Source organism: Miscanthus floridulus, chromosome 10 (assembly GCF_019320115.1).
Source record: "Miscanthus floridulus cultivar M001 chromosome 10, ASM1932011v1, whole genome shotgun sequence".
Classification (NCBI taxonomy): Eukaryota; Viridiplantae; Streptophyta; class Magnoliopsida; order Poales; family Poaceae; genus Miscanthus; species Miscanthus floridulus.
This window is the reverse complement of record NC_089589.1, coordinates 60,444,734-60,471,530: the sequence shown is the minus strand read 5'-3', so window position 1 is coordinate 60,471,530 and position 26,797 is coordinate 60,444,734. Positions and strand designations below refer to the sequence as shown.

The following is a 26,797-nucleotide window of genomic DNA, read 5'->3' as shown; positions in this document are numbered from 1 at the left end:
CAAAAAAACAGAAAAAGGATCACCTCCGCCTGGTAAACAACGTAGCAGTCCAAGGCCCAGCGAAATACACAGATTGGTCCAGAGTCCCAATCACCTTCACAGAAGAAGATCTCCAGCTAGAGAGCTACCCTCACACAGACGCAATGGTAATCGAGACCAACATAGCAGCATGGGAGATAAGCAGAGTACTGATTGACACTAGCAGTTCAGCAGATATCATCTTCTTAAATACCTTCGACCAAATGAAGCTCAGCAGAAATCAACTACAGCCCTCCGAATCCCCTTTGATAGGATTCGGAGGCAAGCAGATACAAGCATTAGGAAAAATTTCACTCCCAGTGTCGTTTGGAACCCAAACAAATGCTAGAACCGAGTACATAACCTTCGACGTCGTCGATCTGTATTACCCATACAATGCCATCTTGGGCAGAGGATTCACAACCAAATTCAACGTAGCCCTGCATATGGCCTACCTGTGCATGAAAATACCAGCACTATATGGTATTATCACAGTCTGAGGTAGCCAGAAAGAAGCAAGAAACATAGAAAAAGCAATCTACAGAGCCCAAAGAAACATCAATGTAGTCGACTCGGCACACAAAGAACTAGAGCCTCCGGATATGCCTAGAGGAAAAACAGATATGGCAGGTCAAGAAGAGACAAAGGTGACCCCTCTAGAAAAGGAGTTACCAGACAGAAAAGTAACAATTAGCTCAGAGTTGAGCAAAGCAGAGGAGGAAGAGCTCATGGAAACTCTAGTAAAAAACAAAGACATCTTCGCCTGGTCAGCCTCTGACCTACAGGGAGTCAGCAGGGACATCATACAGCATGAACTGGATATCAATGAAAACATGAGGCCAAGAAAGCAGAAACAGAGAAAAATGTCGGAGGACAGAATCCTGGCAGCAAAGGCGGAGGTGCAAAGGTTGCTAGACGCAAAAGTCATCAGAGAAGTCAAGTATTTAGAGTGGCTCGCAAACGTAGTATTGGTGCCAAAGAAGAATGGCAAAATGAGAATGTGCATAGATTTCACAGACCTGAATAAAGCTTGCAAAAAAGACCCTTTCCCATTGCCAAGAATAGATGCCTCCGTCGACAAGGCAACCAGATGCCAGAGGTTCTCTCTCCTTGACTATTTCTCTGGGTATCACCAAATCTGGATGAAAAAAGAAGACGAAGACAAGACAAGTTTCACCACTCCATTCGGGACATATTGCTACACCAGAATGCCGGAGGGCCTCAAAAATGCTGGAGCAACCTTTGCCAGAATGACAAAGGAAGTTTTGGGTTCACAACTAGATAGAAACATCATAGCCTACGTCGATGACATAGTGGTCATGAGCAAGAACAAGGATGATCATGTCTCCGATTTACAGGAGACCTTCGCCAACCTCAGGACAGCCGGCCTCCGCCTCAACCCAAAAAAATGTATATTTGGAGTCACAAAAGGAAAGGTGCTCGGATACATCATAAGCAGCGAAGGCTTCAAAGCGAACCCAGACAAAACCAGAGCAATAATGACAATGGTAGAACCCAAAAACAAGAAAGAAGTGCAAAAGCTAATAGGAAGAATAGTAGCGCTCAACAGATTCATCTCAAAATCAGCAGAACACAGCCTCCCCTTCTTCCAAGCACTGAGGGGCGGAGACAACTTTGAGTGGGGGTCCAAGCAGTCGGAGGCATTTCATAACTTGAAAGAGTATCTAGCAAACTCACTGGTGGTCTCCATCCCAAAATCAGACAGCCACCTATTGCTATATGTGGCGGCCTCCGACCATGCAGTCAGCGCAGTCTTAGTCCACAAGCTGGAAAAAGAATCAGGCAAAACTCAAAAGCCAGTTTATTTTATCTCAGAAGCATTGTCCGGAGCCAAGGTAAACTACACTGAGGTAGAAAAAGTTGCCTACGCAGTACTGACGGCATCAAGAAAACTAAAGCATTATTTCCAAGCCCACGAAATCTCAGTTCCAACATCGCTGCCACTACAAGACTTGCTCAGGAACAAAGAAGCCTCCGGCAGAATAGGCAAATGGGCTATAGAGCTATCATAGTTTAGTATCTCGTATGTCCCCAGAACAGCAATCAAATCACAAGCACTAGCCGATTTTGTAGCAGATTGGACACCTCTGACAGAGCCCAAAGTACAACCAACCACTCAAGGCTAGATAGCATTCACGGATGGAGCCTGGGGCCAAGCCAGAGCAGGAGCCTCCGCTGTCCTAACGGCACCCTCCGGTGTCAGACTGAAATACGTAGCAAGGCTAGAGTTCAAATCAACAAACAACATAGCAGAATATGAAGGTCTGATCCTAGCGCTCAGTAAAGCAAAGGCCCTAGGGGCCAAAACATTGACAGTCAAAATAGATTCTCAAGTGGTCACTGGCCAAGTAGAGAAAGAATACACAGCAAGAGAGCCAGAACTCATCAAATACCTATCCGTTGTTAGAAATTTGGAGCGGAGATTCGAGGGCTTAACCCTGAAGCACATCCCAAGATCAGAAAATGCAGAGGCAGATGAACTAGCTAAAGCGGCGGCAAACAACCTGCAACTGCCACCAAACACTTTTTACCAGATCCTGAAGTCTCCGGCAACTGCGGAGACATCTAAGACACCTAAGCCCATACTACACCTGCAAAATGAAGATTGGAGAAAGGCGATAACAGAATTCTTAGAAGGCAAAACCACCGAAGAAGATGAAGCAAAAGCAGCAAGAATACAGGCCAGGGCAAGAAATTACACAATCAGAGATGGTGCACTGTACAAGAAAGGAGTAGTCCAGCCTCTCCTCAAATGCATATCACAGAGCAAAGGCATAGAGTTGCTTCAAGAAATACACTCAGGAATTTGCAGGTCGCACATTGGCTCGAGAGCATTATCAGCAAAGGCAATAAGGCAAGGTTTTTATTGGCCAACACACATACAAGATACAGAGCAGACAGTCAGAACATGCAAAGCATGCCAAACATTCTCTCCCAGGCAGTCAAAACCATCGTTGGAGACCCAGCTTATACCTCCGACATGGCCGCTACAAAGATGGGGTATGGACCTGGTCGGTCCATTACCACCATCCCAAGGAGGAAACAGATTCACAGTAGTGGCAGTAGAATATTTTACAAGATGGATAGAAGCAAAGCCACTGGCGAAGATAACCTCAGAAACTGTTAGAAAATTCTTCTGGCAAAACATCATTTGCAGATTCGGTGTACCGAGGATTCTGACAGTAGACAATGGAAAATAATTCGATTCAGAGAACTTCAAAAATTCTGCTAAAGCATTGGGACAAAACTAGCCTTCGCCTCAGTATACCACCTAGAGTCCAATGGTGCTGTGGAAAGAGCAAATAGAATAGTGTTTTTAGCAATATCAAAAACATTGCTGGGCCTACGCAAAAGAAAATGGGTAGATGAATTACCCAGAGTGATTTGGTCACACAATACATCTATCTCAAGAACAACAGGATTCACACCATTCAAATTGCTTTATGGAGAAGAGGCCATGATGCCAGAAGAAATCAAGCACGAAAGCCTCCGCACAACGAGACAGCTAATGTTGAAAGATGAAGAATATGCAAAAGAAACAATAGAAGCCATAAGACTGGAAGTAGTCGAAAACATTGCAAAATATCAGTCCCAAACCAAAAAGTGGAGAGACTCTTAGGTGGTTAGGAAAGACATAAAACACGGAGACCTCGTACTCAGAAGAAAACCCAACGCACAACTTGTTGGAAACTGCAGCCGAAATGGGAAGGCCCATACACAGCAACGGCAGCAGGCCGCCCGGGCTCTTTCCACTTGACCGACAGCGAAGGTGTCACGACAACCCACACATGGAATATTGATAGCCTCTGCAGATACTACATCTAGGCAATGTACCAAAGGGCAACCTCCGCAAATAATAAGCGGAGGCCCCTCCGTTCATTTACCTTTCAGTTTTTTTTCTCTTAAACCCAAAAAATGTAAAAGAGCATGTACTCTTTTCCTCACAGGGGAACTCCAAGCGGAGGTGAGGTTTTTAACGAGGCAGGCTCAATGTAAAAATCCTCTAGAAGTATAAAGAGGTAATTCCCCAAAAGAACGCTGGAAAAGTTCAAAACCGAAAGCGGCCAGCTCTAGCGCCGCAATATTCGGTGAACAAAAATAAGCACAGGTCCTTTCAAAGCGCCGGCCACAGGCATTGGCAATTTGAAACGACCTCTATGGACAAACAGGCCTTCGACCTTGACAAAGACCTGTCCAAATTCAGGCGTCAAGGCAAAAACAACCTTGGCCAAACAGGCCTCCGACCTTGACGAAGACCTGAACAAATTCAGGCATCAAGGCAAAAAAAACCTTGGCCAAACAGGCCTCCGACCTTGACGAAGACCTGAACAAATTCAGGCATCAAGGCAAAAACAACCTCGGCCAAACAGACCTCCGACCTTAACAAAAAAACCACCCCAACCATCAGGGGCAACACCATTATGGCGCTAGAACCAGGAAGAAGGTCTCCGCCATCGAAAACAGCAAAACGAGGAAAAGGTCTGACAAAACCCTGTCACTTAGGCACTAGGCCTATTTACTTCAAAAGATCTCAAAAGACACGAATAATTCAAGCAAGATATAGGCCATTAAAGCCAAGATACGTTCCAACAAACAACGTACCAAAAATTTAATAACCAAAAGCCACCACCCCGCTATAAAACGGGTTCCCCCCACGCCCTTAGAGCCTCAGTCAGCACAAGGCGCAAGGGGGAAGAAGGCAGAGCACAAGCACAAGCCACAGCAACGGCCATGGAGGCAGGGGTCTCCTTAGATATCTAAGTCAGCCGTAGATATTGTACGAAAACTCGTAAAGTCGGAGGCACCAGTAGACGGTCGGAGACAGTGGGGAAAGAGACAGGAACTACGACACGGTGATGATCAGCGTAGGCCTATGGAAGAAGGGGGATATCGCACGAAATCTCGTAACATCCCCTGAAAGCCGGAGATCTAACCTGCCATCTCCACAAATGAAACATGTCCCACGGGTGTGCAGCGTCGGAGGCCCATACCACCAGACAGCTAAAACACCCAACTAAAGAAATACCAAAAGTCTCCACCGTCTGCACAAGCTACGCCAAACCTCCTATCGGATCACACAACGATTCAGCAAGCCTCGCCAGGCGGACTTCAAATACGCCTCCGCCGGCCAAAAAACTGCCAACACTTCTACCCCGGCCATCAAGCAAGCACAGAGGAGAGAACATGGGGCGAAGGTCCTGGGCACCACCTCTGTATCGCGCACGTTCGCCCAAGCAAAGGACAATGGTGTGCAAGCTCGGGACTAGACGAGATATGTAAACTAGCACAACAGACTAAAGCCCCCGCACAAACAATCAAGAAAGTTAACCTGTTTTGTATTCCATAAAACGTCAAGTAGCATTCTTATAGGACACAAACTTACAATAAAATCCTAACTATTGTGGCGGAGGTCCGCGCCAAGCAAGCGCGCGAGTAAACCCAGCGCGCTCGTCGTCTATGTCAAACTTAACTGACTCAAACACGTCGCGCGCAACGCTGCGGGGAAAGGCCGAACGCCAATACTCCCAAAGCTCTCCGCTCACATAAATACCATCATTGTAGAGAGTCAATGGCGCAACATCTTGCGCAGGCTCCCGATTCGGAACCTGCGCAAGGTTAAAATTTCCCACAAAACCATTCAGAAAAAAAATAAACTTTATTTACAAGAGTCCAACTGGACTACAATATACAAGCCAAAACAACTAAGTGCTACAAAGAGCCTAGACCTCTGGTGCATCAGCCGCAGCAGAAGTCCCTGGAACAGAGCCTGCATCAACTATGGGCGGGCATGGCGCCTGCGGCCTCCGACCATCACCACCGCCGATCGTAGCGCCCACTGGAGCGCCAGCGGTGGCGGAGGCACCGCCGCGGTCACGGAGCGCGGAACTGACGGAGGCCTGCCCGCAAGACTCTTCTGCGCATCCTATAGCAAAGGCTAAAGTATCAGGGGCACAGGCAACAAAAGCCTTTGCAGCTCCGCAAAAAGCAAGGAGACAAAAATAGTGGCTACAAAGACTAGAAATACCTTCGCCCTCTTTTCCTCTGCTAGTTTCCGGGTAGCAGGTCTCCCAAATGGAGCCCAAAAGTACCCAATGAAATTTCTCAAGGTTTTTCGCAAACCAAGAGAAGTCTCACCCAGCTCCTCCGGACCCGGCAGTGCTCCCTCCGGAATACTTTCGGTATGCGTACACCCGCCGTGCACCAAAAGCTTAGCGTAATTCGCTACTCCCGCCAGCGCCCCGTAGTCCGTGCAGCCATTGATCAGACCGGGGAGCTTCGCAAGGTGATGCTTTAGCCAGGAGGCGAGGGCGTACATGCTGTCTTCCTCCGGAGGAGCGGAGGTTTCGCCTCCGAACTCGGAGACGATGGCCCGGTAGTGGCCAACGGTTGTAGCAAGGACCCCCTTGACCGAGTCCAAATGCCTCGTCGTCAAAGACAGCTGCTCCCCCACCGCAGCTGTAGATTCCTTCTCATAGGCAAGCTCTCGCCGGAGACCCTCGGCCAACTCGTTCGCCCTACGGGCCTGCTCGGCGGACAAAACTTCTACATCCTAGGCCTTGGCGAGATCGGCCCTCAAAGCATCCTTTTCTTGTTCCTTCTCCGCCAGAGAAAGGCGGAGAGCTGCAAGGGAGTTGGACAGACCCCCTTTTTCACCTTCCAGACGCTCGTTCTCCACCTTGAGCGCTTCAATCGCAGTATCTCGGTCGGAGACCTCTCTAGTGCAGCGCTCTTCCATAACAACGGCCGTGTGATACCCCTGCGACCAGAAAGAAGAAGACCAAGGTGATCAGCAACAGAAACAAAAACAAGTCTAAAGGCGAACATACACCAAAAAAGGCAAAACCACCAAAGACGCACCAAGCTCTGGTGTTCTAGATGAACACGGAGAAGTTGGAAGAAATCCATGTCCCTCAGACGCTGTTTGAAGCGATCTGTTCAAAGAAGAACAAACAAACACAAAACAATAAGGTGAGAAAAGCAAATCTCACAATAAATACACCAACCGCCAGAGACCACCTCCGACGTCTCCAAGAACCCCAAGATAGCACTCTTCCCAACCTAAGATAGAAGTGTCGGAGGAGCCTGCATAGCAAAAAAACAACAACAACAACTCAGGTCAGAGGGCCGATTAGAAATAGGCAATAACAACAGGCCAAAAGACGAGTAAGATAAAAACACTCTATACTCACTCGGACCCAGCGCCACTAGCCCCGGCTGCCCCGGACCAAACCTGACGCCGGTAGCGGCCGCTCACTCCTCCGGGGTGAGGAGTCTAGCCATGACATCACCTACAAAGCAACAAGTACACGGTATTAGCACTTGGTACAATACATAAACAAATAAACCGGGCGAAGACAGTAAACACAAAAATGTGCACCAAACAAACTTACTCATAAAAAGCCTAGGCTGGGCCGCCTGCCGAGCCCCCTGGGCAGAAGTCTCCGCCATATCATGCGGTGAAGGCCCAAAGGGCCGGCTCTCCTTAGCCAGCGGCCTGGCGGGCGGAGGACTCGAAGAAGACTGAGCCGCCGGGGCCTGCTCAGCAAGCACGGCCGTCGGCTGCCCGACAGCGGCCACTGGCACTGGCGAAGGCGCAACAACGGCGGGAGACGAAGGAGCATGCCGCAAGACGGCCTCCGCACCCTCTTCAGAACTTGAATACAGCCCGCCAAGAATGTCGGGCATAGGATCGGCGGCGCTAGCCTCCGGCTGTTCGCCGACACTCACAGCACCATGCAAGGTGCGCGCCGGAGCAGCGCTGGCCCCCGGACGCCTAGAACCGCCCACAGCGCCGCTCACAGGGCACACCGAAGCTTCAGGAGAGCCGCGATCCTCTACGCTCGTGACCCGCACGTCCACTAACGGGACGGAGGAGCTCTGAACATCTTCACTGCGGGCGGAGGCAACGCCCGCACTACCGGCCGAAGACACGTCCGACGCGATCACTAGAGCACCGCTCTTCTTCTTCTTTTTCGCAGGCGCCCGAGCAACAACGGCGCCCTTCCTCTTCTTGGACTCGGCCTCCGCTGTAACATTCTTTGCAAAGGCCTTCTTCTTCTTCTTCTTCTCAATCGAAGCAAGGACCTCGGCGGGAACCTCGCGCTCCAGGTAGACGATCCCGACCTCCTCAAAAACTCGATTGAGCCACGGCATGGTGCCTGCCACGGCTCTCCGAGACATGTACTCATGCTCGGAAATTTTGCCAACCAACCCGATGGCGGCTTCCTCAACCTCGAAGACGAAACTGTCCTCTGTCACCCCCTCCCCCAAAGACTACCCGAAGCGGGGGAACGGAATCCCGGCCTCCGGCCCAAAAACAGGAACCTTCACCTGTTCCAGCCAAAAGGCTGGGTTGTCTTTGCCTAGGGGCCAATAGTTGGAGGCCATAATCTCCTCCACCAGGTCGCGGCCCCCGGAGTAACGGCACGCTACCGCAAAAGCCCGATCGCAAGCCTCCCTCGCCGGAGACATCTCCTCCGGCGGATCCACACGCGTATGCGGCGCCATCTCCTCCATTCTTGAAGTCAATGGATACTCCGCGACCTCCACACCATCCTCGGTAGTGCCGCGGACCCCGTAGGTCTTCACGTAGAACCATTGCTCAAGCCAGCCGTGGTCCCACTTGCCCTTCTGGCAAAAAGAAATCTCCAGGCGGTCTACGCCTTGGTTCCTCTTCAACATAAAGGTGCAACTACCATACTGATAGGTCACCTCCACCTCCTTGTCGTCCCGCACCTCCTTCTTCTTCTTCGGCTGCTTCTGCAGCTCGTAGTATGTGCAGGTGTCCACATCCGGCTCGGCACCATAAGAAACACACGCCCAACAAAATTTGTTGAGCGTGAGGAAGGCAGTAGGAGTCAGATGATGGAGCTGGACATTGGAGGTCTCCAACACCCGGTGGAGGAAGGGGATGTAAGGAAGGCGGAGGCCGCAGGTGAAGAAGTCCCGAAACACCACCGCATATCCCTCCTCCGGTTCTGGAACAGTCTGGCCAGGCGGAGGGATTTTTACCCTCAAAGAAGGAAAACACGATTCCTTCAACATCTCCGTGACCACCTCTTCAGTAATGGAGGAAGGGCCGAAATCCCATGACTTTATCGCCATGTCTCTGGAATCCGCAGCGATCAGGTCTCCGACGAACGCAGTGACACTCCCCAAATCCTCCTCCACTAGCTTTTCAAATTCTAACGCGGAGGCGGAGGCGGAGGCAAGCATGCACTCCTCAAAACACGCACCCCAGCCGGTGGCCCTAACGCCGAGAAGGTGGCGATAGGGTCCGAAGAAGGCGAGCCGACGAGTATGGGCGGAGGCGGAAAAGAAAGCCACCGCGATGGCAGCCTAGGCGCAAGACGCAGGCGGAAAGACGGAACGCGCGAAAGCAGCAAAGGCAAAAGCGAAGAGAGCAGAGAGCGATTTCTCAGAGGCAAGGAAAGCGAATGAGCAATGCGGGGGGGGGGGGGGGGACCCCACCACCAACCCCGCCCTTATATAGGCCGCGGGCGGGCGGTTCGGCTCCCGCCATACAACGGTCATCTCCGGAGAATTCGCCTGCCGCACAACGGTCATCTCCGAAGAAGTCGCAACGTATACAACGGAAAGCGATACGGAGTAAACGGCCACAACGTAGGACAACGGCTAGATTTGCTGCCAACGGCTACTCTCAACGAGACCAGCGGCCGCGCCAGAGTGGGCCAGGGGGGAAGTAGCGGGGCCTCGCTCGAAGACGCCAATGTGTGTGGCCTCCGCCCCCGCGGACGCCTTTGGTCAAGGCGTTTTGAGCTCACGGCACGCTCAGGCGAACCGTGGTCTCTAAAGGGGGGAACTGTTGTAACACGGCCTCGGCGGGTAGCGAAGGCCTCCGACGGCGAAGTGTCACCAAGGCGTCTTCGACCATCTTAGGGCGGAGACCTGGCGTGGACTAAAGGAACTTTCCTGGCTATGCTTGTAGGGCGCTGCACGAGGCTCAGCGAGCTTGTCGCGGATTCCGCCCGGGCCGGACACGGGAATCTCCGGCCGCTCAAGCGGACTCCGCCCCGCTTCGGCTGACGGGCGTCTCCGGCGCTAAAGGCGGAGGCCGCCCTACCCCCGAACTAATCAAACAAACAACCTTGCCTAAGTGTGTACAGGTACCTAAGCGTAGGCGCCCGTGGTCCGCGCGAGCGTGCCAGCATGGCCCCCGCGCAGCCGGGCGGAGACTTACGGATGAGGTCTCCGATCGGACCGGCGGAGACTCGCGTAGGCAGCTGCGCGCCCCTGAAGACGGAGGCCAGCGTCGGGAACCTAGGCCTCTGGGCCGAAGACCGAGGCACGGTGGGCCGGCCGCTTATGGAGGCCCATTACTTGAAGACGGTATGGCAAGATTGCCCCGCAAACGAGAGACCGGTGGCGGAATATTCCAGGAATGTACTGTAGCAGTTGAGGGGCATTGTAATAAATTCTGTCAAGAAGTAGTTGAGTCCTATAAATAGGGAACACTTGTAACAGTACGGGAGGTTGGTTGCATAATGAATGAATGAAACCCTAGTTTTATGTGCCATTTCCCTTCACGCCCACTTGTCGTGCTTGTTTCCCGAGCCTCCGCCTGCGGGCAGCGCCTGGCGGGCGGAGGCCTCCACCTCCTCCACACTGTCTGAGACCGCTAGTCTCAACACAGTTGCCATGGATCTCCAACACACAGCCTGGCGACTTCAGATTGCTGAGTAGAGATGATGACCCAGCTGTGATTTTTCTCTTCAGGCAGGTAAGCTCTGACGGTGTCCCACTCTACCATACTGGAAACGTTTTCCAGGATAACCAGGTACCTCTCCTTCATTTGCTCCATGAACTCTTCAATAAGTTCGCCTTCTGCAACCACTTCCAATCTCTTGAGGGTACCAACGTCTACACCCGATTTCTTTTGTAGGCGAGAGTTTGTGTGGAACTGAATCAGCAAGCTCCGCTGGAACTCATGGGGATTGAAAGGGTGCGTCAGCTTTGCCCAGCCACGGCATCTGAAGCTGTCACATATTTCTGGTTTGCCATAAGCCTCCCTGATGATGGGTGTGGTATCAGCATTGCCACCTGCTGCCCACACTGAGATCACTCCAAGGTCTCCACCAGGTTTCTTGGTGATCAACAACTTGGTCAGATCTCCTAATCCTCGTTGCATCTTTGTGGTATCTCTTGCTTTGACGAGCATGTCAAATGTTGTGGCACCGACAGAAGCACCAGGCACCAACTGTTGCTGCGTGATGGGCTTGGAACCTGAATCACTGATGAGGTTGTAGCGCATGTTCCGAAGGCTCACCTCCTCAACCCTGCCCTTGAGCAGCTTTATTTCAGCGACCGCCTTGTCCAGCGGCAGCTCCGGCCTGATGAAGCCTGGGAGGCAGCGGCAATACCAGTCTGACGCCTTGTCCAGGTGGATCACATACTCAATGCAGTCCTCCACATTGTAGGCGAGGTCACGGACCTGTCTCACCCAGGTCCTCACCACGTTATTCCTGGCGTGTTCCTCATCTGCGACATTGAGGAAGGACTGCATCATCTGGAACTCACCGGTGATGAACGCCAGGTCGTTCTGCGTGCTCTGCCGCAGCGTTGCCTCCTCCTCAATCGCCACCAGGGCTTTGGTCACAGCCCCCTCCACCACCGACTTGGCCAAGCTCACTGCCAGGTCTGCCATTGCTTCCCCTGTCTCTCCCAGATACTCCAGTGTGTGTTTGTCTCTGGTAGCAGCTAGTGATTAGTGATGCTAATGCTCGGAGGAATTGTGCAACCTCCGCGCATCTAGAGATGGGAACAGATGGGGATATCAGCTAGGCATGAACATAGTCAACTGGGAGTTTGGGACATTGCAAAGCAAGTCATGCCTGGCCAGATCCGTGAGCTGAGTTGGATCTCTGATATATCAACTTAGCCGTTGACTAGCAAAACACAGTCGCCCCCCTTTTGCCCTTCAACTTTCAGTTTTACATATGTGCAGTGGTGTTTCTGCAACTATGTCATACCTTGATGATGTGGACCTGTAACCTGTTTGGAAAAGAGAATATTTCTTGTCAAGTGGAGACAGATTGATCAGTATGTGTTATGTGTGCTTCATGGAAAAGAACTCATAATAATAATTAAAAGAACGCCACTTGTTATACTCTACTGGTTTCCAAATTATAAGATATTTTAACTTTTCTAAATACACTGTTTAGTGTATATCTAAGTGCACAACAAAAATTATGTATATAGAAAAGTCAAAGTGTCGTATAGTTTGGAACGGAGGGAGTACATAATTCTATTGTGGTTAGCTAAGCCAAATAGCTTTTCTTATTCGTGCTAGAATCTCCTCGTAGTGTTTTAGCATTCAATAATTAGTATAAACATTCTCTACCAAATGTCTCCTAGTGAGAATTCACATATGTTGTGTCTGACTTCTCTAAAGATACAGTTTCTCTTGTACACCTAAAGCTTTTTAGAAAATCATTTGGTAAAGTGGCTTCTAGTTTTATAGTAGAATAGAAAAAATATGAAATGCCCATAGTGACCCTCTGTAATTGATTGACTGCATATCTCAAACGATGTGAAATTATTCAATCTAAAGCTGCTGATGTAGCACCTCTCCTGTTGAATTCAACTTTTTTTAGTAAATATAAAGAGTAAATTACACTAGTGATCCATAAACTATTATGTCGTCAACCAGGTCCTTGAACTGTGAAATTGCATATCTATAGCCTGTAGCACCCGATTTTAAGAACAAAACCAGATACACACCATATGTGAGTCCAGGAAGTCAAATCTCACATATAGCTATAAATAAGGGTAATATCAATAGACAATGCTCAATATATAACGTACTTAGTATAAAGAATATAACCTTAGACAACAAACAGCGGAAAGACAACTCCGATCTTCGGGTGAAGACTCCAATTCCACAGAGACAATTGACTGGTTGATCACGAGCCTAATTCCTCCAAACTCTAGCAATCTGGTACCCATCCAGGATTTTTATCCAAATAACTAAAAAATAAAGCAAGCGTAAGTACATGTCGTACTCAACAAATATAACATGGGGTTCATGAGGCTCAAAAGGCTGGCACTGGTTCAACTACGATTAGCTTTTAATGAGTCATGATTTTAGCAATTGAGTAACAACAAGTTTATTACAAGCCCATATAAACACATGATCAGGTAAACATGAACAATGAATAGCATAAACAATTAACCATTAATGAACATCTTTATTATCAGTATCATTAGTGTTCATCATCTATTCCGTAAGGATTCCAAGGCCGCTCGTGACCGTGAGCACGGCTGTTATAACAGTTTTACACTCTGCAGAGGTTGTACACTTTCACTGTGAGTCGTGATTTACCCTTTCGCCCGAGGTCGCGAGCCTCTTAACCCACTACCAAGGAAGATCGGCAGGGTTCATTATGAAGTCTTTCAAAGGTTCGTCTAACAAGTTAGGGCCGCTAGGTTTCTGTGCCCTACGAATGTAGGGCTCCCCTTCCGACAGGCATAATAACGCGCAGCCTATACACTGACGGACAGAGGCCGCACTATATCCAACCCGAAACACACACCTCTTGCGCCATAAAGGTAACCTCTAACAAACTAGAAAAAGTTCTTGGACTGAGCTAAAGCCATAGCCATGTAGCCCTCACAGTTGTACTGTAAGTCCCAGATGATCACTTACAGATAAGTCCTTAGGGAGAGGAATCTAGAGCACCATAAAATAGCCCAATGCTCTAGCCCCCTTATTCCATGTTGCTAAAAAGCATTTTTTAATGTTTATTGCATAATCCATTAGTCAAGTTACAAGATCATGGCTTTAGTTTGAGCACTAGCATAATACTACCCAATGCAATAACCCATAGGTGATAGGGAATCCAGGATATCAAGTAGCTAGAAAAATTACTACGGTTGTTAAGGTAGACACATGCATATGATTAAAATGATATTAAGGTGAATTGGACAACAAGGATGATCCCATGCTAGACTTGCCTTAAACTTAGATCCTTCTTCTATTGAATTGTAACCTCCAAAGGACTTCTTCTGGATCACCAACTTCTTTTATATCACCAACGCAAAGCTCACCGACTAGACATGATCATAAAGCACCACACAAGCATCCATGCAATCATACATGAAGAAAATAATAGATCTAAATTAGAACAATACACCAAACATAATAAACAACAGGTAAAAAGGTTTTAAAGATGTTCTACACGTTACTACTAACACACAGACGCGAAAAGCACTCTAATCGGAGCTACAACGAAAAAGTTATGAATTAAACAAGATTTCCTTTAATAAAATAATAGAATAAATCTAACCTCGAATTCCAAAAGTTGAAAATATATTTAACAGTAGGATGAACATGTAGATTACTCAATTACGAATCTAACGCAACTTGAATGGATCAAAACGGAGTTAAAACAGAGAAGATATGGCCTAATGAATATAGTGGCAATTTTATAAATATTTTGAAATCAATTTCGTATTAAAAATAATTAAAAACTAAATTAAAATAGTCCTATGGACCGGGGCTTGTTTTTGGAAAACTACTGGGGTCAAAACATAAGATCTAGGGGCTTGGATTGAATTATTTCTGAAAGGCAGTGGACGGCGGGTTAATTACGCGAAACTGCAGGGACTCTTAAGCAAAAGTACAGGATGAAACGGTATGGCATGATATCGGCCGTTAGATCTAAGATCGATGCCGCCGATCAGACAGGAAGGGAAGAGAGACGCCGGCGTGGTCGACAGCGAGCTCCGACGGCGGCGCCATGGCCGAAGACGATGGCGCACGTGGAAAACGGCCTACGAGTCATGGTTCGACTTGGGAAAGATACATAGAGCAAGAGGAGACGATGGCGAACTCTACTCGGCAATCTATGGTGGCTAAGATCGAGCAGAGATGGCTAGCGGCGAGCAATGGCGACGGTGAAGCGACGGCGACGCGGGGGAGACCAAAACAGAGGGAGTTAAGGGGCTCTACGGGTTCGAGAACTCTACGCGAAGCTCAGGGATGCTCTTACTGTGACGGAGGAGCAGCTAAGCAACGCGGCGACGGTGGCTTCTTCTCGGTGAGATTCGGGCGGCGGGGCTAGGGCACAGGATGGCTTAGCGGCTATGCTAGGGCTCGGGATAGAGGCGGTGGACACGGGGCTCGCTTTTAAGAGGCGGGGTGGCGTGGGGTGCACGGCACAACGCGAAGACGTGGGTGGAGCGGACTCCGACGGCGGCGGTGTCCAGCTTGGGTACGAGCGGGAGGTTGGAGACAGCTGACAAGTGGGCTCGGTTCGTCAGCGACTCAGGAGGCGGGGTTGGGATGAGAGAGAGAGCGCGGAGAGAGGGACGGGGACACGGCCTGCGCGGCTGCTGGGCCGGTCCAAGAAGGAGGAGGGAAGAAGGCGAGTGGGCCACGCGGGAAAAGATAGAGGAGCAGGCCGGGCTGGGCCAAAAGAAAGAGGAGGGAGATAGAGAGAGCAGTTTTTTTTCATTTTCTTTTTTTTGTTTTTCTCATTTCAAAACCAATTTCAAATATAAACCAAATCGAATTTGAATATGGTTTAAAATACTCTTTTCAAGTCAAATAAAAATGAGCAATTTTTTTAAGTTTTCCAAAAGTAAATTTTACAACTTTTTAAATTCTTTTATTTTCAAGTTTTCTTTTCTTTTATTTCAAAGCCATTTTCAAATTCATTTTCAAAAACAATTTAAACCATTTTGAATTTTAATCAGAACCACTCAACCAATTAAATCAAATGCACTGGCATGTATGCACAACCATGTTGGTAAATTCCTATGATAAATTTTAAATTAATGAAATTTTTTATTTTCCTATGTTTTTATGAGCACAAAATTGCATAATTAATTCAATTTTCATCTATTTCAAATAGAGAAATTTTTAGGGTGTTACATAGCCCAAATAGTTTTTCCCTGTTTGGGCTTTACAAGCCTTGTAAATTGTAAATATACCCTTTCATATGTATAAAAAATAAGTAGGGGAACTCTGCTGACCCTTAAAAAAAGTCGCTATACTATTTACTTACCCCAATCATGGTCGAAAATAGCCACATCACAAGTCATTAGCTAATGTGGCACTTCAATGTGAAACCGACATATGGATTACAAAGGCGGTCACTAAACTATCACAATATTCTCTCCTAAATCCTGAAATTATGGAATTACATATTTGGGTCCCTAATATATTAAACTACTCTAATCCCAGTCTAAAACTTTCTTTTAAAAAAATCAATTGTATAGGGTGAGCGTTGACCAAATGTGTAGATCTGGGTCTATACAGATGCTATGAGGTGTCTCCGCGTCTGCACCTCAAAACTCTTTTTGCCGGCCGGTTGAAATAGCTGAAACTTTGTTGACCTTTCTTGAGACCAGTTTCTCTCCGTCACCTTTATTTTGATATTATGGTCGACTTGATAGTTCATCTCCATACATTGTGAGCGTCTGTGTTGTACTGTGTAATCTAAAAAAAATTGGCTGGTCCAGTTCATTATCGTTGCAAAAATGGTGAATATTGAATCGACAGACTGTCATCGATCGTTAAAGATTACGTTGGTCGATAAATCTCTTTGATGACTAAACTTATGCTCGCTGTAATATCAGTCCCGTGAGATAGTGTGTGTGCCTCTGGGAGGATCTTTGGCGCGTGATACCAAATCTGCCATTTTGTAGTATGTGTCATGGTATAGTGCAATGAGCTTAACAAGCAATACATATTTTTCTTATATTAGATAAACGGAACATATTTATTATTTTTGACATACAAGACAAGCAAAGTCCAGTGATACATCAAGAGCCCGTCGTCCACGTACTTATTTATTCTAGCGGATTCGATTTTTCCAACACAACGCCTTGCATGGCATTCATCACCCCTTGTTAATCCCTCGCACACGGTCTCGCTGACGATGTCGTCAGGGCAGCGTGTAATCTGTGAAAGTCAAACAAGTTCAGGTGAGAACGAATGCACAAATGTGTATATATTCTTGATTGAAATATGCATGTACACGTGGCGTACCTCCGCACTTGTAGCCGACGGGGCGATCGGCCATGTTGCAGCGCTTGGGGATGGTAATGGCGACCTCCGGCTTGATCCCGGCAGCCCTGGCGGTGCCGGACAGCATGACGGCGCACAGGCAGCTGGGGCTCTGCCCGATGGCGTGCACGGCCGAGCAGCAGCTGCTGGTCGGCGTCGACTGTGGGTCGTCGGCGGCCGAGACGCATGGCGCCAGCCTTAGCGCCACCCTGTCAGCGGAGGCTCTCCCGCACTCCCCGGCGCCATGCGCCACACCGGCGATCACAAAAAACAGAGCAAGCGAAGCAAGGAGTGGCCTCATCATTGGTGATTAACCTCTGCTTGCTGCTGCTGCTGGCCTCCTACAAGGCTGGTGCTTCTTATTATTATATAGTGCTGGTGACACTGAGGGAGTGAGCACCTGGCACTCACTGATTGCATGCACCGTACCACAGCACTTGCGTTCCTGTTAGTGTTGTCTCCACTTTGGCTAGTGAGTGGTCACTTGTTGATTAGTCGTAAACCGGCTAGCTAGTGGGCTTCTGCATTGGACAGCACACTGCACGCGCGGTAGCCGGCCTTCTCATTCTCAGTGTGTGTGGATGCGACATAATTAAGCCATCAACCGGATCAAAATGCTTCTTAGTAAAATGGAAACTGGGCGATGGGTCCAAGGCACCCGAGCACGCTCGTATGTCGGCACATAAGGATGAGATGTGGCATCCATATTTTTCCTCACGTCTGTTGGTTCAAAGGGTTTGGATTTATCTGTAACCACAGAATACTAATGCCCCCTTCTAGCAGAGCCGTCTATATCCGAATGTAGATATTCAATCTTCGTACCAAATCCAAATATACTCAAAGTTGAATATTTGATATAAATATGTAGTATTCTATTACTACCAGACTATCTATTCGATCTTTGTTTGACACATCTGACAATATCCGTGTTTGAATTCGAAACAAAAAACAACAACTCTCTCTATTTGTATCATATATATCCATTGTATTCAATAAATTTTCATCCGTAACTATTCACATATAATTAAAGTTACTGGCTTTTGGCCACTCAAAATCTTTGTGAAGGTGCCTATTCTATTTTGTCTAGTGGGTGTGGCACTTCAAACTATACATATATGAATTGCCACCATTGAGAAACTGCTAGCCAGTAAGGTTACTTTCCTTGCAGTGACCTGCACATGGGGCTTAAGTACTCCTTTACATGAGTGTTCATATTTTTTATGATTTATTTCATTAACTGACAATGTTACTGTTGACGCAAGTCTGGTTCCACACCTAAATGCAATTCGGCTTCACCAGTAAACAAATAATGATGTAATTTCTGCTAACATATTCACAAATAAGCAAAACTAGCCAAATCTTCTAATATATTCAAAAGTAGTTTCATGTATCTTCTGCTAATACTTCTTTTTCTCTCAGTTTTTTCTTTTCCTTTTTTGTTTCTTGAACTGCTCTGCCTCTTCTTCCCCTGCTCCCCTGCTCCTGTTTTGTACGGTAACAACCTTTGTTGCTTTGTTACAATAAATCTCCAGTAGAGTTTCTCCGCGATTCTGTGCACCTAATACACAAGCAAATGATGAGGACTCATATTTTTTTTCTTCTAAAAAATTCTCTCATTCTTAACCTACGTTTTGAACTTTAGCAAGAAGGAAACTTTGTGTTCATGTTGGCAAGATGGTTTCCAAATCCAATTATGTGTCTTTGATGGAGCTACTCCATCTGTTAATGAGGTCTTGAGACAATTTAGAGATGAGTACAAACTGTGGTGCTTGACTGGAGCTAAGAAGCTCCTAGCACTTCGGTTTGATGGGGTACGGACCTTTGGTTAGGTGCCCGGTTGTCGGTCATCATATGTCTTGTAGGTGATAATGTTATAAGTGTCGCAACCTTCTCGTGTATGGTACCGGCATGAGATGGTAATGTACTCAGGCTTTTTTTCCTCTCTATAATACAATGATACGTAGTTTTCCTGTGTATTCGAGGAAAAAATCCAATTATAGGCATGATGAATTACAGAATGCCCGGTCAAAGATTTATGTGCTTTTGGTGAAGAACAAAGATGAACTCATGGCACATTTTATTTGTTGTTGAGAATATTAAAAGTACATCATTAGCAAAGCCTTATTCTGTGTTTTTAAGTTAATAGTTCCCAACCTCCTATCTTCCCTCTGTTTTCGAGAGTTCTTTTTTGTTATTGATGTGTAAACCACTTCGAAGACAATGTTTTTTTAAGTTTCCACCTCATCACAGAACTTTTAAGTACTACCTCTATAAAAAAGAATGCAACTATGTGTTGCGTGCCAGTTAGAGTAGTTCATGTTTGACCAAGTTTCTAGGGAATGGTATTCACATTTATGACTCTAAATCAATTTATTATGAAAATACATTTCGTAACTAATCTAATGATATTTGTTTGATATCATAAATATTGATACTTTTTATCTATATATAATTGATCAAACATAAATGTCAGGGGTACGTAACCCGGGTACCCAAGACAAACGACCAAGCTGGCCGAGGCCCAACAAACCACGGCCTGCCTCGACCTCTCTTCTCCCGAGCCGTACGAGGCCCGCCTCGACCTCTTCCGTCTCCCAATCATGCACTGCACGGCCACCTCGACCGCTCGGAAAGGACGAGAGGTGGGTGGCCACATTAAATGCACATGCCCGGACGGGACGCGCACGCGTGCGCACTCTACCGGGTACGAGAAGTACAACCAGAATGACAGGCCCTAGGGCAAAGCGTCACCCCTCGGACCATACCTTTCTGACAGACAACACCGGGGCTTGGTTATGTCACCCCGCGTGGCTCGGCACTGTCCAAACCCAACCTGATGGATGGACGTATGATCATACCCACTACGGTATGGGAATCACGACCAGGAGCCAGCTCCCTCCGAAGCCGGCCAAATCCTATGCCCTCGGCCCGACCACGAGAGGTCGGGGCAACGAGGCCACAACCTAGAGAGTAAGCAGCCCACGAAGGGACAACCACTCTCCCTATACAGCGACACCATGGCTTCACTCCAGAATCACGGGTGCCAGGACTGAGACCACGACGTCCACTACATACGTGCCCATGCCACACAGGGGAGTTGGTGAACAACTACCATTCCCACAGTGTCGCCATGGCCGGCACAAATGACGCCACGACACGCCATGCCTTGGCGTAAGGAGCAAGACCCTGACGACCATACCACGACGCGCCATGCCTTGCCGTGAGGAGCAAGACCCTGACGACCATACCCGGACATGCGTATAGAAGTGAGGACAAGACAGGCTGAATTGCCCAAGCTTATCAGCTCTCCCTCCCCTCGGGCTCTCGTCCACTCGGATCAGGAGAACCCTTCATCTCTACATGTAACCCGGCCCCATGGCTATATAAGGGGAGCCGAGCCTTCTTCCTAGATGAGATGGAATTCCTCTGCCTCTTGCTTTCTATCCGTAGAACCCTAGCTTGCATACCCCCTATTGTAAATCGTTTGGAGCACTTGAACTGAGGAACACGTACTCGTAGTCTCCGGCACTGGACGTGCCCCCATAGATTCCCTTGAGCAGTGCGGCGCTAAATTTACTTGTCGGTTCTCACAATACCGACAATAAGATACTAAAACATTACACTATGCTAGAATTGCATTCTTTCTGAGACGGAGGAAGCACAATGTTAAAGTGCACATAAATAATTTTGGGATAGCCATGAAGATTAAATTTGTCAGGGCACAATAGGCACACTTGAGTTCATCATCTTGCAAAATTCATAGAAAAATAATATTGCTCCAAAATCATGAATAAATTTTGCTAGCTTTGAAATTTTATCATCAAACTTGTTAAAAATATCAACAAAGGAAATTTTAATTTTTAAGTTGTTAATTTAAAATAGTGAAACCAATTTTGCTACCTTCTCATGGCACATGTTTCGTGTTACTTAGTAATAACGTTTTCTTTTCTAAAATGATTGCATATGTTCATATAGCATACCAAATGTAAGCTGGCCTAGCCCTAGAAGCTATAAGTTTGGGGTAAAAATGGATAAAATTTGCATAAAAATGTTTTAGGCAAAAAGTAATTGCATACGCCCTTGCAACATAAAACAAATGCATATATCCTATGGGCCTAGAGAAGCTTGGTAAAGAGCTCACGCGATTTCGGGGGAAATCAATAGAATTCACATGGAATTGGATATAGATGTTACTAGTATCCTTATCATATGAGGATCCCAATATCCCTAGAAATGAATTGAGAAGTTTGGATTTCTTTCTCAAATACGCAAGAGCATTGAGTACCATTATATTAAGAAGATAGAAGTTTTAAAATACAAGAGAGGCCGTTTCCGGCCTGGACGATACCTCAAAGGGGCTACATTTTGACTATGACAACTTTGGGATCCATTGGGATCAACCTAAACTACGTGCGGGCCTATGGCGCCATGGCCGAAGGCCGGCGAGCTGCTCCACCAGTCATTGCCCTGGATGCTAGGAACAACTCATCAAGTGCCTCGACGTTTGATGCCCAGGTGCCTTGGAAGTAGGATTTGTATGAACGCTTGGCCGCAGAGGAAGTCGGTGCTGATGGTGCCAGGAACCCATCTTCTTCATGAGCAGTACTTCGCTGTGTTTGGACGCCGGGATGTGGTCCATCTGGACCTCCTTGATGAACCTGGCCAGTCGCTTGGGGGTCTCCCTCGGTGTCGGCGTATCCTCAGTGCTCAGCTCAGTTGTTGCCTGAACACCGCCCAAATTCGCAGATAGGTATCTGTTCAATTTTGTTGCTTATATAAGTATCCATCCTTCAGTAATTTTATGAAAAAATAATATATAGCGATAAATGAAAATGAGTATACTACACTCCATTCATATAAGTTATAAATTATGAATCAATAGTCATATTGATTATGAGTACATCACTAGTCATTAAAAATACAACAGGGATATACATCATTAAAATCACATTAATTATATCTAAAAATTAGATAGTCGCAAACAATTCAATTGTTATCCCTAGAGATATCTTTAAATACTTTAAAAAATAATATTAATTAACCATAGACACAAATTTGAATAGTTTCAACTTCTAAAAGTGGAATGTCCGCTCTCTGACAACTATGTTAATTGGTCATATAATTTGAATTAAAATAATCCATATTAAAGTTAATGTCATAATTATATTAAAAGTTAATTAGGCCAATCTTATATGTCATTATTAGTCTTAAAATTATTATCATAAGCCGTTACCTGTAAATAGTTTCAATAGGTACTTCTCAGTAATATTAAAACTAATATCATTATTAGTCATTAGTCACAGGGACATATAAATGATGTACTATAATTTAACCTTGTACTGTATCTTCACAAATACGGATAATATCGGATATCCATCATTAGTCTCAGTACAGGTCAGTTTATGGATATCTTCACTGGGGGATTTCAGATATTTGCACATAGCAGTGGAAGGTTCATGGTACGTACTACCAACCCTGCATCACAAAAGCGCGTGACGATATACTCTCATATTGCCATTGACTGACTCATTGGGCATCTGAGGCTTCGGTCAAGTCAACTTGTCTTTGTAGACAGTTGGTACCTGCTTCTGTCTGCTTTCTTTATTCTCCTACATTGCAGCAATAATGGAGGCGTCCATCTCAGAACCTCAGCCTCCTTCGGTTAGTGCTCCTTCAAGTGCTGTTCCCTGCAGCTAGTATCCTTCATCCGTTCTTCTCCAGGTTAGCGCTCCTAAGAGTTCGGTTACTTGAATTCAGTGTTGCTTGCGCCTGTGATTTATGCTGTTTATGTACATTCAGTTCAGTCCCCCCTAATTTTCAGCTTGTGATCTGAATCTAAAAGAAAAGAAGCTTTGGTTGCTTTAGAATGGTTTTAGAAGAATAAATCCTGTTCCAGCTGTATGTATCTGCGGTTGATGAGCAAATCTTTTTTTTGCATCTTTGGGGTGTGTTTTAGAAGCCTTGATTTGTAGCAGGTCCTAACTGTATAGCTACTTCAATTATCAGAAATGGCGGGCCAACAGACTCCTACGAGTACATTACCATTACCAACAACGAACCTACCGGCAACCTTTATGAAAGAGATTACCAGTGATTTCTCTGCTAACCAAGAAGTTGGCCGTTCTGTTTTTGGAACAGTTTATAAGGTATACGATTGGACCCTGGAACTAGCTAAAACATGACATTCTGCAGCACAAAATCCTTGAACTAGTAATCCATGGTGAGTTCGTTGGTGACTAAACAGGGGGTTCTACCGGATGGGGGCGTGCTTGCTGTGAAGAGGCTTGCTGAAAACGCGCCAGTGGCACCTGGCACTACATTTGATAACGAGGTTGCAAATCTTATGGCGCTTAAGCACGACAATATTGTGCAGCTGGTTGGATTCTGCCATGAAGCGCAGAAGAAAGTGATTCAGCATAGTGGAAGATATGTAATTGTAGACATGATCGAAAGCTGTCTATGCTACGAATATCTAGCTAATGGAAGTCTCGACAATCACATTTATGGTATGTTATATGAACTACCCAACATGCTTGTCTTTCTTTCTGTACTGTTCCTACTAGTCTTAGAAGAACTGCTACTATTATTTTCAATATTCATTCATTTTTTGAGGGCAATGGCAGGTGCTCTGTCTTTTCATTTCAGTAGGAGATTGAATAATGTACATTAGAAGTTAAGGTCATCGGACCCAACAAGGGAGAAAAACAGAAAAAGAAAGGATGAAAAAGATAGAAATCAAGCCGTGCCTGTTAGGTGTCTAGCATCGGCATCGCCTGCCTGAGCACAGCCACTTCCTGCCTTATTACAGCCACTAGCTGCATCTCCGTTAGTGCTCTGTTGTCATATACTCGTCGGCATCTTTCCTTCCAAATGTTCCATGTCGTATATGTGATGATTTGGTTTCTATGTTCCGGGTTAGCTGTTTGCATTCCGCCCAATAGATCAGACCACCATAGTTTCAGATTGTTAACCGATTGCCTCGGTTGAATGTTCATTGCTACTGCTGTAAGCAAATACACACTTTTGGAGAATAAATACTTTCTTAGAATACATACAGTTCATTAGTACTTTCTTTACTTTGTACTTCTTCAGCAGACAATAGTTCAATTGACTGGGACACACGATTCAGAATAATTAAGGGGATCTGCCAGGGTCTACGTTTCCTTCATAAGGAGTTGGACGGCCCCCTTATTCACATGAATCTTGTGCCTAACTCTATATGGTTGGATGATAAATACGTGCCGAAGATTGTTGATTTCGGTCTCTCGAGACTCTTTGGACAAGAGCAGACCCGGATGTACACAGTCAATGTTAAGGGGCATAAGTAAGTCGAAACAAACTGTGGAATATGTTTTCTCTTCAAATTAATTATATGAAGTAAAGGACATTTGGTTCTTTGATAAACACTTGCAGTGGATACATGGCTCCGGAATATTTATACAGAGGTGAAATCTCCACCATGTCAGACATATATAGCTTAGGCATGATTATTATCGAGATCACGACTAGAGAGAAGAACTGTGCAGTCTCTGACGCTCAAGACAGAGCTGCAAGGAAATTTGTCGACAATGTAAGACAGCCTTCCTTGGTTCAAACATCTGGTTTTGAGTCTTTCCATACATTCAATTAATAAACTATCACAAAGGATTATTAAATCATCCAATTTTGTAGGTGCACCAAAACTGGAAGACAGATGAGCAGATAATACGCAAGTACCCAAAACTAGATCCAAATGGCCTTCAGCAAGTAAAAGCGTGCATTGCAATTGGGCTAAAGTGTGTGGAGGCTGATCGGAAAAAGAGGCCTTCTGTAGTGGACATTGTTGATAGACTCAATGGGAAACGTGTACCAATTTTTAATCAGGTATGAACACTTGAGACATCGTCACACCGATGATCTCTGTTCAGATCATCTAATTTCATTTATGTTCTGTTAGATATTCAAGAAAAGTTTTTTTTTGGTTGCAAAGGTTGCCAACTAAAACAAACCGAATCAATGTTGGTTACTTTCATCCTAGTGCTATCCTGCATTCTGATGATGTTTCAGAAATCTAGCTTGTATCTTAGGACTGTTTGATGCTTTCATTTGTGCTGGTAATCCCAGCGTACTTTGTATGGTTACCATTTTCTTTATAAAAGCAGAGTTAATTCTCGTTTAAAAAAAATCAAAGTTGGTTACACCGAGTGTTTGTAAAGAAGCGGAGACACTTGTTAAACTCAGTGTATAAATGTTTTCATCTCTTTTTGTCAAGCGAAATGACATTCCTTCTTTATGGTCCAAATTAATTTCTTTCAAAACCAAGGTCTCATCTCAAGTTCGCAACTGAACTATCATTTTTTGATTTAAAAGTTGGGCTTTTACTCAAATAGCCTGACATCGGTAGAACCATATAGTTTATGCTATCTTTCTGGGTACTAACATCCTATACGAAATTTCAGGCTTGAAACATGGTCTTTCCAAGGATAAACTGGTGTCCAAGAAGAAGTAAAACCTTCTCCGACATCAATATATGACATAAATTTCCTTTGAAACCAAGATCCTTTCTGAATCTATCATTCTGGCGACTAAGTAACTGGCTCTCCAGTTATATTTCTATCTATTCGAGATGTGACAATGTTGAAGTCTTATTTGTTGATGTCATCCTAAAATAAATTTGTGTTGCTATGCTACATGAAAACAATGACTGGACAACATATCGTAACGTTTCATCTGCTACTGTGGTGGACTCACAAAAACATTTGCAACGTTCCAAATTTTGGACTTTTAGATAAAGGAAAATTCAATCCAGCCTTTGCACTCATTTATGAGTTTATAAGTGTAGGGTCGAGATGGCGGACTAGAATAGGATGAATAGTCCTTTCTAACACTTAATCGCCCTAATTAACTAAAACAAATGTGAAATTAAACTAATTGGTCTAGCCAAGACTGCACCCCTCTATCTATCACACAAGCACCTTACAAAAGATCCTAGTTAGGCAATTAAGGTGTAGAGCTAGTGGGAGCTCACCTAAACAATTCTAGTTAGTAGGATCACACAAACCTATACAACTAGTCAACTAAGAACATGAAAAACTCCTACACATACTAGTGAGCATAAGCACAAAGCAAGCACAACTAGCACTACACTAGCACTAATCAACTAGAAAAGGTACACTTTACTAGAGAGCAACCACTACTTAACTATACAAACTAAGCGAGGCCACTTAGCTATACAATCTAAGAGAGCAACTAGTTAATTACACAGGCAAACTAGTTACAAGAGCAACAACACAAGTGTGAGTATGAACAAGTAAATACAAGCTTATGCTAGGGAATTGCAAACCAACGGGAAGACCGGTTGACACGGTGACTTTTATCCTTAGGTTCGGTGGTTTGCCAATACTTAATCCTCGTTGAGGCAAGCCCAAGGCTGTCGTCGATCCTCTTGCTAGCGGTGGCCCGCAAGCCAACACTCTTGCCTCGAGGAGTGCTCACACAACAGCTCTCACACTTGATTCCGCTGGACCACTTGACACTCTTCACACCTCGCTTCTACTAGAGTTGCTCTTCGCGATATCCTAAGGGGTGAGCATAACACCCCTCACAATGCGATCCCTTCTGGACCACCGCACAACCTCCATGCATGCTACGACGGATCCATGAAGCCTCCAAGCCATTAAGGAGGTGACAACCTCCAAGAGTCACAAGCCCTCAAGCTTGCTAACCAGCCCCTAGTGCCACTAGATG

The 26,797-nt window shown here is 46.0% G+C and overlaps 3 protein-coding genes across 4 annotated transcripts; 1 reads left to right on the top strand and 2 right to left on the bottom strand.

Moving 5' to 3' along the window:
- Positions 1-10,538: 10,538 nt before the first annotated feature.
- LOC136484763 (disease resistance protein PIK6-NP-like) lies at positions 10,539-12,047 on the bottom strand. The gene has a single exon (XM_066481719.1). It carries the CDS (start codon positions 11,702-11,704, stop codon positions 10,685-10,687), a length of 1,020 nt encoding a protein of 339 aa, XP_066337816.1. The 5' UTR covers positions 11,705-12,047; the 3' UTR covers positions 10,539-10,684.
- Positions 12,048-16,732: 4,685 nt separating this feature from the next.
- Positions 16,733-17,422, bottom strand: LOC136484762 (non-specific lipid-transfer protein 4-like). The gene is made up of 2 exons (XM_066481718.1): positions 17,054-17,422; positions 16,733-16,966 (listed from the first exon to the last, which is right to left on the bottom strand). The coding sequence occupies exons 1-2, from the start codon at positions 17,373-17,375 to the stop codon at positions 16,950-16,952; spliced, it is 339 nt and encodes a 112-aa protein (XP_066337815.1). The 5' UTR covers positions 17,376-17,422; the 3' UTR covers positions 16,733-16,949.
- A 5,214-nt stretch (positions 17,423-22,636) lies between these two features.
- LOC136484760 (cysteine-rich receptor-like protein kinase 29) lies at positions 22,637-25,772 on the top strand. 2 transcript variants are annotated; one of them, XM_066481717.1, is made up of 7 exons: positions 22,637-22,792; positions 23,078-23,217; positions 23,316-23,577; positions 24,167-24,395; positions 24,485-24,641; positions 24,743-24,934; positions 25,510-25,772. In XM_066481717.1, the coding sequence occupies exons 2-7, from the start codon at positions 23,080-23,082 to the stop codon at positions 25,513-25,515; spliced, it is 984 nt and encodes a 327-aa protein (XP_066337814.1). In that variant the 5' UTR covers positions 22,637-22,792; positions 23,078-23,079; the 3' UTR covers positions 25,516-25,772. The 2 variants fall into 2 exon arrangements, with proteins under 2 accessions (XP_066337814.1, XP_066337813.1); XM_066481716.1 differs by having other exon boundaries at positions 24,164-24,395.
- Positions 25,773-26,797: the final 1,025 nt, after the last annotated feature.

What these genes read in the sequence shown, in the direction of transcription:
- LOC136484763 (XM_066481719.1), bottom strand. Translation starts at nt 11,704, where the DNA reads ATGGCAGACCTGGCAGTGAGCTTGGCCAAGTCGGTGGTGGAGGGGGCT.
- LOC136484762 (XM_066481718.1), bottom strand. Translation starts at nt 17,375, where the DNA reads ATGATGAGGCCACTCCTTGCTTCGCTTGCTCTGTTTTTTGTGATCGCC.
- LOC136484760 (XM_066481716.1), top strand. Translation starts at nt 23,080, where the DNA reads ATGGCGGGCCAACAGACTCCTACGAGTACATTACCATTACCAACAACG. An exon ending in TCTCGACAATCACATTTATG is followed by an intron (nt 23,578 to 24,163) that starts GTATGTTATATG and finishes GTACTTCTTCAG; the next exon opens with CAGACAATAGTTCAATTGAC. An exon ending in GTCAATGTTAAGGGGCATAA is followed by an intron (nt 24,396 to 24,484) that starts GTAAGTCGAAAC and finishes AAACACTTGCAG; the next exon opens with TGGATACATGGCTCCGGAAT.